Below are 14,300 nucleotides of genomic sequence, written 5' to 3' on the forward strand. Positions count from 1 at the left end.
ATAATTTGCCCATCTCTAACATTTATTTATTATACTTACTTTTTTTTATATCAACCCCAGGAAGCATTGCTACATTACTAATCATGCAAAGTGGGTCCCAGAAGCTCCAGGCTTACTGCGTATCCACTGATTTGTGCTGATTTGAAAGAAAATTATTTTGAGGATTATGCACCACTAAAACACAGCATCAACTGACAGTGGCAGTAATAAGGGATTTAAACTGGGTCTTCCTTGACACCTTGCTGTCTAGAAAAGGGTCCCTGTGGCAAAAACAAAACCCAAAATACCCCTTTTTTAGGTTTGTACTTAATTGTTGCATATTCCAAAATATATTTTTGTTTATGTAAATCACCACACAGCCAGCCTGGAGCCAGCAGAGAAAAACTGAACACTGCAGAGTGGGATGAAAAAATAGGTACCCATTAGCTCATTTTGCCTTGGGGCACCCCAGCAGGTTAATGCAGCCATATAAGGGAGGGTAGTTGTTGCTAAGGTAACTTAGCAACTAACTAAGGTAATAACTAATTTAAAAAAACAACAAACCACAGTTATTTCTACAAAGTAATGGCTGCCCTTTCTTGTCACACAGTATTTTTGTGGTTTATTCATCCAGTTGGCATTGGACTGTTTTCCATTCACAGGACTGTTTGTGTGTATGCAGAGTACAGAAAATTAAATGTTTGTATTTGTATAATGATTTGTTTCATCTCTCAGTTCAATCTTTTTTTCTCTTTATTAGTGAAACCATGGGGGTAGTTGTTGATCATGAAACAAGATGACATTAACAAGAGGAAAAATATTTATTTTACAAAACCCTAATCATCAGAAAAAAATTATTTCAAGCCATCATGAGATAATTATCATGCCCTGGTTAATCAAACTCTTTTTTTCAGTTTAGTAATTAAAGAGAGGCCGCACACTGAGGTGATGTGTCATACGTGGTGATTACTGCAGTGCACACCAATTACAGTTGACATTTCAACAAGGAAGTAAAGCTTTTCACCTACTGACACTGCCCATGAAACAGACTGATGGGCATGGCCAGCCTTTGTGTCAGGATGCCCTCCAGCGTCTCTAAAGACATCCGCCTCACGTCGTAACCCCTCACCGAGGCTTTAGCCTTGACATTAACCGGCACAATCTCCTCTCCACTGTTGCGGTCATTTCTTCCCACTGCAGCATATGTGGGGAAAAAGGGCTTCACAGATTTAGGAAGGTTGGATTTGTAGGATGGACAGCAGTATGCAGACCACATGTACTCAGGAACAGACACCCTGTTATTGATCCAGCGAGGTTCTGAGTTATAAGGCATGACTCCAGTGATCACATACATCGACCCATTGCAGAACGTCTTGAATTCTGTCAACACTTCATTCTCCAGACCGCTCCAGGGGCCGGAGTTTGAGCCTGCTCGCTGAGGGACAATGTTTGTCAGGGTGAAGGTGGCCTCACGGTCTTCTTTTGTCTTTTGGTGCATACTGGGATTGAGATGGCCTTTGGTGTAGCTGGAGTTCATGTAGTCGTGCAGCACCGCCTGGCTCTCAATCACATTCTGGTCCACGGGGGTTTGGAAATGTTTCATCTCTGAGCTGGCACGGGAAAACGCCAACTTCAAGACAATGAGAGAGAATTACATAGCACATTTTAGAATGAATGGATAAGTCGTTCAGTTTGCAAAATGAAAATGGAACTTATGAAAGGTAATTTTTCCTTCTTTGTCACGTCACTAGGAAACAATGACGTGTGTGACAGAATTTTTGTATTTACAATTTGAGAGAGGGTTCTTGTGCTTCTGCTCAAAGTTATAGGCAAAAACTTCATTATGTCAATCACACACTGATGACAATGACACTTCAATTAAACCAAATGTTCTAGTGTTCCCTGTGAATTTTTGTGTATTTGCAAAAGTTATCATAAAGAGAGCTCTTTAGACTCACTTAACTCTACAATAATACATTGACAGAAACACACCAGTGAATTCACTGAACCAAAGAAAGTGAAGTTCTGTTAACAATAACTAATGAAGAGCTTTCCTTCAATCTGCCCTTATCAAAACACAATCTATATGATCACAGTATACACTCAGTTTTTAGTTGATTGGGTACTATTTTACTACTATAGTAAAACTAATACAGTTTGATACAACAGTGCTGTAATAAACCCTCCCGTCATGGAGCTTTTAATGTTCAGTTTTTGTTGAAAGTGTTTTAGAGAGGTGTTGATTCATCTTTATGATTATTTTGGAGAATGTAGTTTGTGGTGCTGTTGAACTGTATTGCAATATACAGAGAGACATTTCTGTTATTTAGCTTTCCTTCATTGATATAAATGGGGTGGACAAAAAAATAGAAATATACTTGTAAGTATAACACAACAGCATTGCAAACTGCAACCTCCAAAATGATTGCGCCTCTCTAAAATGCAGTTAACGCCCAATAAAGTACAGTTAGTCTTTAAAGAAAATGACTGCTCTTGAGGGTTTTTCCCCATAGACTAGTTTTGGGGCTGGGAAGGGCTGCATATAGGGTCTGGCTTTGTCAGACACCAGCTTAATGACAGAGAATAATAAATCTAAGTGTTTTGCTGCTTATTGTTGAGTTAATTCGATGTGAGTGTTAGTGTGCTTCTGTTGTGTGAACAGGCATGACTGATTCAGTCATTTAGTTGAAGAGGAAATAGTTTGAATAAAATGAAATCAAAATGAAACAAAATAGATTAAATGCTACTTTGTTTTCTGTGACAGCATTTTTCTGTACACAGTCTGAGATACGCTGCTTCTACTTGAAGGTAGTGGTAAAAACTGCATTTGAGCAAGTCACGCAATGATTTGCAGGAAGTGTTCTGTCTCTCACATATCATCACAACCACACAACCCAAAAATAAATTCCCATTAGATCTACATGCAAATGCAGAAATTTCATGTGTCTGTGAGAAATTCTATTTTATGAATTGTATAGACACTTAAATCTACAATAAAAAAAAAACGAGATAGAAGGACAAATGTGAATTTGTTAGCTTACCTGTGGTTCATACATCCAAGAGGTTTTGGGCCGTTTGCCATCTGCAGGACTGAGTATGTACGCAGAGTACAATGGTGCACGATGCTGACGGTGATAAAGGCTGGCAAAGTGGTATTGGTTTTTGTAGCGCTGGCAAATTGGCTGGTATCCTGCTGTTTTGATACCCCTTGGTGGAGTTTTATTATAGAAGAAATCAAGGCACTGAGAGAAGTCACCGCTGATCTCTCCAAGGACCAGGCCACCAAACCAGAGGAGAAGAAGCAGAGCCCCCGTGGAGAAATGCAGCATCTTCCTTTGAGACATCCTGTACAATAGAGCAGGAGGCCAGCTGAATATACGTCTACTGAAAAGAGATGCCAACGATCACAGACTTTGCTGACAGACTTCCTCGCAGACACAGCTCCAGTCTTAAATAAACCCTATATTTCCTTGGTCACCATTCAGCGTCTGGAGTATAGGTGTTTGTGAGCTGTCTCAGAGGTTTCCTCTTCTATATACAGTTTCCTCTTATATATACTGACCCACCCACTACCCTTTTTGCTATCAAAATACCCCATTGACCAGCAGTCAGGCTGCATTCTGGGAAACAATTATCTGGTTCTGCAAATCCTTTTGTCATCAGTCAGCTGAGGTAGAGACCAACTTATTTCAAGTGTTTAATACCTGTATCTTAGTTAGATAGCCTTCAGGTCTTCCAGACACATTCTGACTATATTTATGTTAAAAACAACAAATAATGTGTTGTAAATGCTCCACGCAGTTTCTGGTTGCTGGCTGTTGTAGAAGTTGCTGTTGTCTTGCATCTATCCCCTCCAGGAGCAGTTTTTATAGCTGGAAGGGCTACAGACCTCTTGAGGTGTTCCCTGCAGAGTGTCTGTCCCCAGCGTTCTCCCACCTTGTCTAAAAAGACGAAGCATCAAGGGAGTACCTAGGGAGTAGCATGACGCAGACCTCTGTGTGGATTGCGGTGAGATGCAAACACTCATCTTGATTGTCAGTAGTCTTGCATTTACACAGTACTTGTCTGAAATTGTCTCTGGGACTTATTTAAAGCACCCTCGGATGTTTATTGGCAAAAATGTGTTCATTTGTATAATTACACAAACACAGTCCTCCTCTCTTTGTTTCATTTTCCGTCTCGCTTCAGTTTCTGTGTGGTCTTGTATTTCTTTTGTCATCAAAACTTCCCTGATTGTGGGAACCAGAAGTATTTTCCAGAAGATATAAAAGCACCATACAGAAATTCCATTTTTTCTCAACTTTTATTATCAAACGTCTTTTTTATTTCATTATCTTCGTAAAATTGTCAGTTTCAGACCGTCTGCTCCAATCTGTCTATATTTAGCACATGTGAGATTGTAGAAGGGATGTAAATAAAGGGGAATCCAGATGGATGTACACAAATAAAGATCAGGAGGTAGATTTGCGACCATGATGTACATGGGGTGGGTGGAACTATACCCCATGTACTGATGCTACCAATTAGTCTTATTTTATCGATACTAATGTCAATAGGACAGATACAAAACATTTCAATGTATATATCATGTTCTGGGTTCATGAACACACTTTTTGGTTTCACTCTTTGATGATGTTGTGAGCATGTGCACAGTGGTGAACATGTTAGTTCAAAGAATTTACACAATGAACATTTCTGTTATTAACCATTAAAATCTGTCTTTAACATGTTTTTATGTTATAAAGTAATTAACTTAGAATAGTAAAAAAATAAATGCCTATTGTTTTGCAAATTACTAAGTGGCTATGAAGATGTGATTGGAAGCCTATTAACTATGCATTAAACTAATAAAAAGGGTATTACTTTACCCTATTGATATTGGTGATTCTGGCCCTGCATAAAGCATACAAATACAATACAAAAATTATGAGCAGTCCTTGAACATTTGATTCAATTTGTTGGCAGGATTTAATTAGGGATAAAGGTGAGGTGTGGGTGGTGGATTGTTTATTAAAGCCATCTAGTGAGCATTCAGAGACATGACACTTATCAGCAGCTTGACTATCCAAGACACAGAAACACAGTCAGGTTAGTCAAACTGGTCAGAGGTTGAGTAATAACGCTGCATTTACAGTCACTGGCGATGTATCGTAACCTGTGAATGACCAGGACTGACCATAGTTTCGGTTTCCACATAGAGGAAAGCTGCTGAGCCTTATTTAGGGACAGTATGAAAATGATTACAGTGGGGAGTCAGCAAAAACAAACCTTGCAATATTCTCCCCCTTTTCATCCCTTTACTGACTTGTGCTGTGTCAGTTAGTATAACTTCTTCCTTGTTTTCTGTTTCTGACTCAGAGGAGGTAGGGTGTGGACACCTAGCTCACTTACCTGTTGAAATAAGTTTTTAAACTGCAGCTTCACTCTTAAACAAAATTAAAGAGCCCTTCAAGCCCTAATGCTCTATATGAGAGATATGTTCAATTAGTACAGTTTATTAGGTATCAGGTGAGTATGTGGCACCTGCTATTAGCAAATCCATAAGTTTGTCTTAGTCTATAATGTTAATTCTAAGTTTTACTAAACTAGTGAGTTATCAGGCACATTAATAACAAAGTGCTTGACGATAAAAACAAATAAGGCAACATATATACAGTACATACACACACCCAGATGTGTAAATACCTAGTGTATTGTAAATGCCTAGCCCTATAACTTCTAAAAATAATGGTTGAGTGATATATTAAACTAACTGCAAGTCTTTTATACGAGTCATTATATGTGGCGTTAATTATACATGGTTAAATCTTGAGAAATACTACATTTCACAGTTTGTAGTAGCTATTAATGCAGTTTAGACTCAGATAGTGTTAGCCTACTATGCTAACCTAACCAACATTATTTGGTAATTTAGTGTAACATTATTGTTTTAAAGTTACATTGTGTTATTGTAAAACATTATTTAAAATCTTCCATCATCAGGAAACACCATGATACATTTAATTAATTAACCCCATAACTCATATCTTCTTATACAGTAGGCTACATTAACTAGCAAGCTAGTTTGTCAGTCGGTTGGGTCAGCTACACAACAGTTAGCATTAGCTTACACAACATAAAGAACTGGGTTTGGTGAACCGGTATATTACAACTAGGCTAAGTTTTAATGTACAGTATGAACAGCTGGTGCAATTAAAGCCCTGATTTCCACTGCTACATAATGTGGAAGTATAAAGAAACACAATTTCCTTGTAATAATTTCCTTATTATTCATTTTCTTTTCTTTTTAGCACTTTAATGTATCCTCCAATGGATTATTTGACCTTTGACCTTCTGGAAGTACCTCTGAATATATTGATATTTAACAACGTATTAGCATTACAAACATCAACATTGGATTATTGTAAGAAACCTAATGCGTTTTAACAATTAGACTTATTAACTATTGCTGCTTGTCATAAGTGAGAAACCACTGACCCTTGGTGATTCCTTAATATGATAACTGCAGTCTTGATATGTATTATTATTAATAATGACTGTTAATTACTTGGTAATGGCTTGGAGAGACTTTTCACAACCTAGTAAGTTGCCCTCTGTCTTTGCCGTGCCTGAAAACATTTGCTCTGCCTTCTTTTATTCAGTCTCTGCCTTCAGCTTCAGACCACTCCCTCTCTGTGCACGGAAGAGAGGTCTTCTCTTCTTTACGCGTCACAGTGTTGCCTTCATACTTTTCTCTTCAGGACGATGTGCGCAGCCGAGAATGGAGGACGCCAACGCGCTTGAAGAACTCCAGTCGGAGCTCACCTGTCCTGTGTGTCTGGAGCTTTTCCGTGATCCGGTGATCCTCGAGTGCGGACACCACTTCTGCCAGGTGTGCATAATCCAGTGCTGGGAAGCCAAGGCGGACGAGTTGTCGAGTTGTCCAAAGTGTAGGAAGTCGTGCGGCCGTAAACTGCGACCCAACTCGCTTCTGTGCAACGTCGTGGATAGTGTACGGAGAGCCCGTGCCACGGACACGGCCTCCGGGGTAACCGGATGGGACCCGGAAGGTGCGCTGGAGGAACCGGAGGAACGGGAGCTTGGCTCCAGCATGAGCAGCGTAGCCTCGTCCACCGGGCAGTGGCCGCGCCTGAGTATGGATATGTGCGAGGAGCATGAGGAGAAGCTGAAGCTTTACTGTGAGGACGACCAGATTCCCATTTGTCTGGTGTGCGGGATGTCCCGGGACCACAAGACCCATAATGTCATCCCCATTACCGAGGCTTTTGAAAACTACAAGGTACCCTCCCATCGGCTGAGTTCAGACACGTTTCTTTATGATAAACCTCAATCTTTTTTAGGCTCAAAGTATGGCTAAATCTCACCCTAAAACCAATACAGAGCACTTTCTGAGATGGAGAACTTGGTGACTGTCCTGACATCATTATTTGGTCAGTGTCATTAAATAATACCTGGAGCTACAAGATAAACTTTAGTTTTAGGGAGTGCCATGCTCCACCATGCACATTTTACACTCCTCTCAGTGTTCTTGGAAGGTAACATGTCTCAAGTTTGAAAATCTTCCTAAATGTCAAATGAAACCTATTTTTTATTATATAAACATAACTGCTCTGACATCAGCAAATAGGGCTTTCACGGAGCAGATGTTGTGACATGGCAGTTGTTTTTCAAAGCAACCAGTTTTCCCTAGCAGCCTTTGGGCACTTTGTGTTTTACAGGAATTCAGCGCACCACTGTGAGCTCTTGTGAACTCCCCTACGCTCTAAACCTCGCAGCTGACCTTCATCAGTTTGTTCAGAGACTCACTGTGAGAGGCCTCTCAGTGTGTTTTAACATGTTTTGTTGAATTTTGTTTGAATTTGTGGCTCACAGCGTTCAGTTGTGGGAAGGGCGGGTGTCATATGACTCCCATTTAAGATGTTTTTGTTCAGAGCAAAGCACCAATCAAATTAACTCTCAGTTTTCGAGTAATCTTGTTTAGCGACACCATTTCTTAACCATGTGTTGCACATTATGGGCTATTTCTGCTGCTTATACCAACAGGATAAGCTGTCTGTCGCTCTAGAGAGGGTTCAGCTGCAGACAGACAAGGCCACGCTTTTCCAAAGACAGACCAATGAAAAGATCCTCTTCATGAAGGTATGAAGATGTGTGTGTGTGTGTGTGTGTGTTGTGAAGCAGTGTGAAAGGACTAAGATGTCCTGAACTGTGTGTGAGTGTGTGTTTTGAATAGAACCTGAATCTCTGCTAGCTAAGCAATAATCACCTGCATTTCCCCACCTTTACCTGTCTGACGGATGTGAATAAGGGCTGACTCATCCTCATTATGACTTGTGGGGACATAACAGGTCGTTATTCAGCATCGACGTGATGATTCTCATGTTTTGCAAATGCACATGTGGTTCCTGAAATGAATTAGGTGGCAAACAAACATCTATACACATCATGTCATGGTTGCCTTCCTCACGCTCTCGGAGAGCGTGCACGCGCACACACAGCATGTAAAAGTGCACAGTAATTTGCATGTCACACACCCTCTCAGAAAGAAACCGCTGACTGTAGCATATTTGCTGTGTTGGGGGCTTTTCTACTGCAGCAGATAATTACACATATCACTGCCCTAGGCTACTACAAAACTGTCTTTCTATCCTGTCTTCCTGGCAGTATGTGTCAGTATGTATGTTTCCTGCCTATCTTTCTGTTTGACCTAGTTTATGTGCACATGCACAAACTTTCACTTCTCTGTTTCTCCGTCAGTATGACAGGAAGTGGGTCAACATGACTGAGAGGAAGTTTGTCAATTTGTCTTTTCCTGCAAATTTCTATTCCCGTGTGTGTGTGTGGGTGTGCACATGTGTGTAAGTGCTTATCATTTTACCTGTATAGAGCTCATATCCTTTAAGTATGTAAAAGTACCACAATGTAAAAAAAAAACAACTTCTACATTGATTATATTACTTATGTGGGAATTCCACTAACTTTACTCATCAAAGTCTGTTTACAGGTCTTAAGTGTTATTGCATATGTGAAAAAAGTTTGGGTTCCACAAGGAGCTGTGCAAAATCTGATAAATATCCTCAAATTATGTCACCTGAGTCAGATCTTATACCAAAATGTTGGGTCGAGTTGCATTGTGGGTAATGTAGGCACCGGGTTTTGACAAGGAAGAAGAAGCCGTAGAATAAAAAAATGCTGGTTCTTCAGCATCAATTTTGATTAAAAAAAAAACCTACCCATCATGAGTCCGACAATGTTACCGGATTGCAATTCTAAATCGGTGGGGTACTGATTTAAATTAAATGTGCCTAAGAATTAAGTGCAAAATTATCAAAGGTTATTGCCAGTACGTAGATTATTAAATTATTAAAGCATTCATGTATAAGTTGCATTTTACTGTTATAGTTGTTTGCGGTGAAAATAAGTGTAACTAATTTATAGACTCGTTTTGTAGTTAAACCTGTAAAAATCTATCATTTTATAAGCTCATCATGTGATTGCTATGTTAAATCTTACTGTATTTTCTAAAGTAACAAGTAACAGCTGTCACATAACTATAGTGGAGTAATAAGTACAATCTTGCCTTTTGAAATAAAATGTATAGTAAAAGTATAAAGTGTCATGAAATGTACTTGAGTACATGTAATTAATCACATTCTACCACTGAATTTATTTATTCTAATAATAATTTTTATTTTATTATTATTAATTCTGGTTTGCAACATTTTTGTCAGTTAAACTCAAACAGAGCAGCAAAGCTGCAGTTTTTTTTTCCGTGTGATTCAGTGAAGATTTGGCCTGTAGTGTGGTGGCGTTCTCCTTTAAAACAAAGTATATCAAAGTCATATTTCTTTATCTGTTTCTGTAACTTTCAGTGAGTCAGTATTTGTTTTAGTAACTTTTATTTTGGCCTAGAGTTGAAACATCACAAGATCTTGCTTCTTGTGTTTCAGGAGCGAGCAGGAGATCTGGAGGAGCTGGTCACTGCAGAGTTTAGCCGTCTGAGGGAGTTCCTACGCGAGGAGGAGGAGCGCATAAAGGAGAAACTGCAGAAGCAGAAAGAGGAAAAGCTCAACCAGCTGGAGGAGGCACTCACTCAGACCACAGAGCATATCAGTCAATTGGAAAGTACGGCCGAGAAGCTTTGTGTCAAACTGAGTGCAGTAGAAAACCCAGAGCAACTGAAGGTAAAGAGAAGAGGGAGCATGAATGAGAGGATGATGCTCATGATGCTTGTTTAGCACTTTTCTTTCAATCAATTGAAGAAAAATGAGAAGTTGCATGGAAAAAACACAGCCGGCAAATACTAAAGAATATTGTTTTACTGTGTCAGAGATGGGATCTGCATGTGACAGCAAAGACTGAAGTACTTTGTAATCACAGGCTTGTTTTTATCTGCTCTATTTCAGGGAATTAAAGATTTCATTGGAGGGTGAGTATCATCCTGATCATATCAACATCAGCAGTGATTTCTTATTGAGCTACTCCTTCTTTTCAAGGTTATCTAACTTACTATTTCTACGTGACTGGTGTAACAAGGAAATTATTGTTTTGTATTTAACTGTAAGTCTTGTTGCAACAGGATGTTGGGGCATGAATGTGGGTTAGTGAGTAATGTGTGCCTCACATTGTCGTGACAGGTAGTGGTTACTAGGAGGAAGAAAGTCTTAAAAGTTAATGACAATCATTTTTAAAAATGGCTTGATATTCTTTCAATTTAAAATTTATTTAAAACTTAGAGGAGAAAGGTTTCTTTTTTACATTAAAGCTAAGAATATAGATAACGTAAAGATACAACTTAAAGGCCACATTCAGCAAGCAGCGCAAGACTGAAATCTTCACGTTTAGTAAAACAAAAGTGATTTCCATGGTTACTTTTTCATAGCGATAATATTTTTAAGTGTATAGTTCTTAATATTTATATTAATAATAATTAAACCGATGCTAACAGTTAATCTTTGTATCATTTTGCAATTAGTATAAACATTAATTTTCTTGTGTAACACAGCTGCGAAGAATGAACTTCTTTTGAATTTCAGTGACAATAACACCAATCATCAAACATTGTAAAACATTCCTTGACAGAGGGCTTTTCATTTTTATCCATTTTTGTTCCACGCATCCTATCACACATTAGAGTTCATATGTTCAGATATAGCATGACTGGAGTCCATCTTTGAAGAAAAATGTTTTTATTTGTAGTTTTGCAGTCAAGTACTCCATTACATAGATTTATTTCAGTCTCTGAGTCTCTTTCCCTCTTTGCTTTAAAATATTTTCTCTCTCATAGTTGCTCTCTTTCTTTCTGTCAGGGCTGAGAGCTTGTTTGAGCGACCCCCAGAGGTGAGCGTCATTCTGCAGCCGGGAGAGTTCCTGGGACCTTTGCAGTACAGGACCTGGAGGAAAATGAGCTCTATTTTACAGCCCGGTATATAGAGACACACACACACACACCTTCTGCTCTTCCACACTCTTTGACATTACCATGTCAGTATTTTGCACCAAACTCCCCATGACTAGCACATTGACTTTAACATGTATTTACATAAGATTTAGTAGATTCAATTTATTGAAAGTTAGACAAATCTACTAAAGACATATTTGTGCTTTACATGTTAAGTTCAGTCTAGTATTAACAGTTATGTTTAGAATATTTCTTGCAAATAATTTTCAGATATTTTTTTTTTATTGTCTATTTTCTATTTAAGCTTCTTGTCTATGGAGTTACATTACAGTTTTCTATCTTGACGCAGTATCATTTATATTTTATTTGTATCCATGCAGCTAATGCTCTTATCTAGCTCGTCTTACACTAATTAAGCAGGTAGGCATTCAGTATCTTGTTGAAGATCACTGCCAAAGAGTCTTGGGTCACCCTCTTTAAATAGTTAGTTGTTGCATCAGTCCAAACTCTTTTTTTCTTTGTCTTCTTAGCCGTCACAGCAGTGACCCTTGACCCGGACACAGCCTACCCATGCCTGTGGGTTTCACCGTGTCGTACCAGTGTCCAGGTGGGAAAAATCCAGCCCAGCCTGCCCAACAACCCAGAGCGCTTCACCGCTACAACATCATCTTGGGCTCTGAAGGATTTTCCTCTGGCAGACACTACTGGGAGGTGGAGGTGGGCTCCAAGTCAGCGTGGGGTCTGGGTGTGGCCAGAGCCTCCGTCAACAGGAAGGAGGAGGTCAGCCTCTGCCCAGAAGATGGTTTCTGGACCGTGGTACTGAGGGACAACTGCAACGGCACCAGTGAGTATGAAGCATGCACCGACTCAGAGGAGAGCTTGTTATATCCCTCCAAACCCCCCAGGAGGGTGGGGGTCTATCTGGACTATAGTCGCGGTGAAGTGGCATTTTATGATGCTGGAGACATGAGTCACCTCTTCACTTTCTATGACGCAAAATTCAAAGAGCCCGTTTTCCCGTACTTCAATCCCTGGCCGATTATCAATGGACACAACCGTGAACCGCTCACCATAGTAACACCACACTGGGGATACATGTAATTTTTGTCAGAGGACTGACGCTCTGCATCAGCATGTTCAGAATAAAACTGCAGAAGAAGATTTAGCCCTTGATGAACTTATATGGACATGAGCATTCACACATCTGCTTGTCAGAAAGACTGCAGAAGAAGCTGCATTAATGATAAGACAAATGACACTTTAAAGGACATGGCTGTTGATATTCTAGTTTTTTTCTTATTGTCAACAAATCCCATGAAAAGGCCTGAACCAACAATGAATTGACCTTACTGACAAGTATTGTCTGTGTATCCAAAGCATGATATATCATATACCATTTTTACACCAATATTAGCGCATATTTGCATTTATTATTTTTATTTTTTTTTAAACGCAGGTAAACCTGCTAAAATTCTTTTTTAAATTCTTATTTCCCAGTAGACGAGTTTGCCTTTCTAGGGCTGCTTTAACAGAGACAGATGGAGTTTGTGGCTGAGATCACAAGACTCACAGCAAACGACGGAGGCGACAAGCCTTCTTTGCCTCCATCTTAGCTGTCGTTGATAGTGGGGCCCTGACCAATCAGCATATGTAGGTCCGAGATCAAGCACAGTATTTGGTCAACTATTCCTCTGTGCCACAGACCTCCACTGTATTGGAAAAAACAATAAAACAAATCAATGAGCCTTTTAAATATCTATGCTATATTTTGTGACATTTTTTCTCATTTTCATTTAAGTGGAAATGAAAGATGCTGAGGTCCAGAAAAGTATTGTGAGACAGACTCACCACCTTGTTGACAATAACAAAAATATAGAATAGCCTTATTCTTTAAGATTTTGTATTGGTTCTGATTCATGAGAAATGGGTAAGGCATATTGCTTGCTAATGTATCCAAAGACATAAAGGCTCCTTGTGAAGTTTTACACCTCTGGTAGGGCTATGAGCTGTTTTTCTATGAGTGTGTCTTGCTTTGTGTATCTCGTTCTGCCAGTGGTTTCACACTATTTCACTGATCAACTGGTGGCAATTACATGCGAAGATATGCTGCAATGTGCCAACAAAGACTGGGAAAAAGACTGCAAGCTAGTACACATTCATGTAAACCATGCTGGATTTAAAATACTAAAAAGATCTGCTCCACATTACTTTGACACATCTTTTAGAGCTCAGTACACGATAGTGTTTATTGGTGAGTGACACTGAATGTAAATACAACTTCTGTTTGTCTACAAGAAAATTCCACATGGCTCCTTTCACTGGTAGAAGGTCTCTGTTAAAATGTTTTGAAATTGTAATGATTCATTTTGCTGCAATATTGTATTGTGTGATTTCAAATCGATCGGCCGCATGCCTCTGGAAGTGTCTTGCTTAGGGACACAATGGTGGATGTCTCACAGTGGGGATCGAACTCAGGTCTCCCACACCAAAGGGTAGCAATGATGTGTATTGTAGATTTAACACAAGTAATATTGACTTGCCTCTAAATGTCCCACCACACACACACACACAACGATGTGAAAATGTAATTTCAAAATACTTTCTGACTGTCATGAGCAGAGAAAACACTTCAGAAATTTGGAATAAAATTTTAATGTTGCATTGTTGTTGGTACATTTGATTCCACCAGAGGGCATCCAAAGCTAACTTTGAATGCAGTATCACTCTGCTCATCAGTGGTCTTTACATAAAATACAACTTTGAGTTGTTACAACCATATGAAAGCCAAGCTCTAACAAGTCCAGACTACGCTTGTGTTCTTTTCAAAAAATTATGAAGTATTATTTTTTTCACCAGTAATAAGGTTTTCAGTCAAGTTAAGTAAAGTTTATTTGTACAGTCCAATATTACAAATAACAAT

At 39.2% G+C, this 14,300-nt stretch overlaps 1 protein-coding gene and 1 pseudogene across 1 annotated transcript; one reads left to right on the forward strand and one right to left on the reverse strand.

The window, feature by feature from the left end:
• Positions 1 to 718: 718 nt before the first annotated feature.
• LOC119888267 (endonuclease domain-containing 1 protein-like) lies at positions 719 to 3,506 on the reverse strand. Its single transcript, XM_038698758.1, has 2 exons — positions 3,021 to 3,506; positions 719 to 1,609 (listed from the first exon to the last, which is right to left on the reverse strand). The coding sequence occupies exons 1-2, from the start codon at positions 3,321 to 3,323 to the stop codon at positions 1,004 to 1,006; spliced, it is 909 nt and encodes a 302-aa protein (XP_038554686.1). The 5' UTR covers positions 3,324 to 3,506; the 3' UTR covers positions 719 to 1,003.
• Positions 3,507 to 6,662: 3,156 nt separating this feature from the next.
• Positions 6,663 to 14,039, forward strand: LOC119888888 (annotated as a pseudogene).
• The last annotated feature ends 261 nt before the right edge of the window (positions 14,040 to 14,300 follow it).

The sequence above is a fragment of the Micropterus salmoides genome, unplaced genomic scaffold (assembly GCF_014851395.1).
Source record: "Micropterus salmoides isolate LMB-PRFRI ecotype aquatic unplaced genomic scaffold, ASM1485139v1 Ms_hic_scaffold_5, whole genome shotgun sequence".
In the NCBI taxonomy this organism is placed as follows: Eukaryota; Metazoa; Chordata; class Actinopteri; order Centrarchiformes; family Centrarchidae; genus Micropterus; species Micropterus salmoides.

Bases quoted from the DNA above. Each gene is read 5' to 3' on its own strand.
- LOC119888267 (XM_038698758.1), bottom strand. From the start codon at position 3,323: ATGTCTCAAAGGAAGATGCTGCATTTCTCCACGGGGGCTCTGCTTCTT. The intron at 1,610-3,020 runs GTAAGCTAACAA...ATTGTCTTGAAG, and splicing joins CTTGGATGTATGAACCACAG to TTGGCGTTTTCCCGTGCCAG.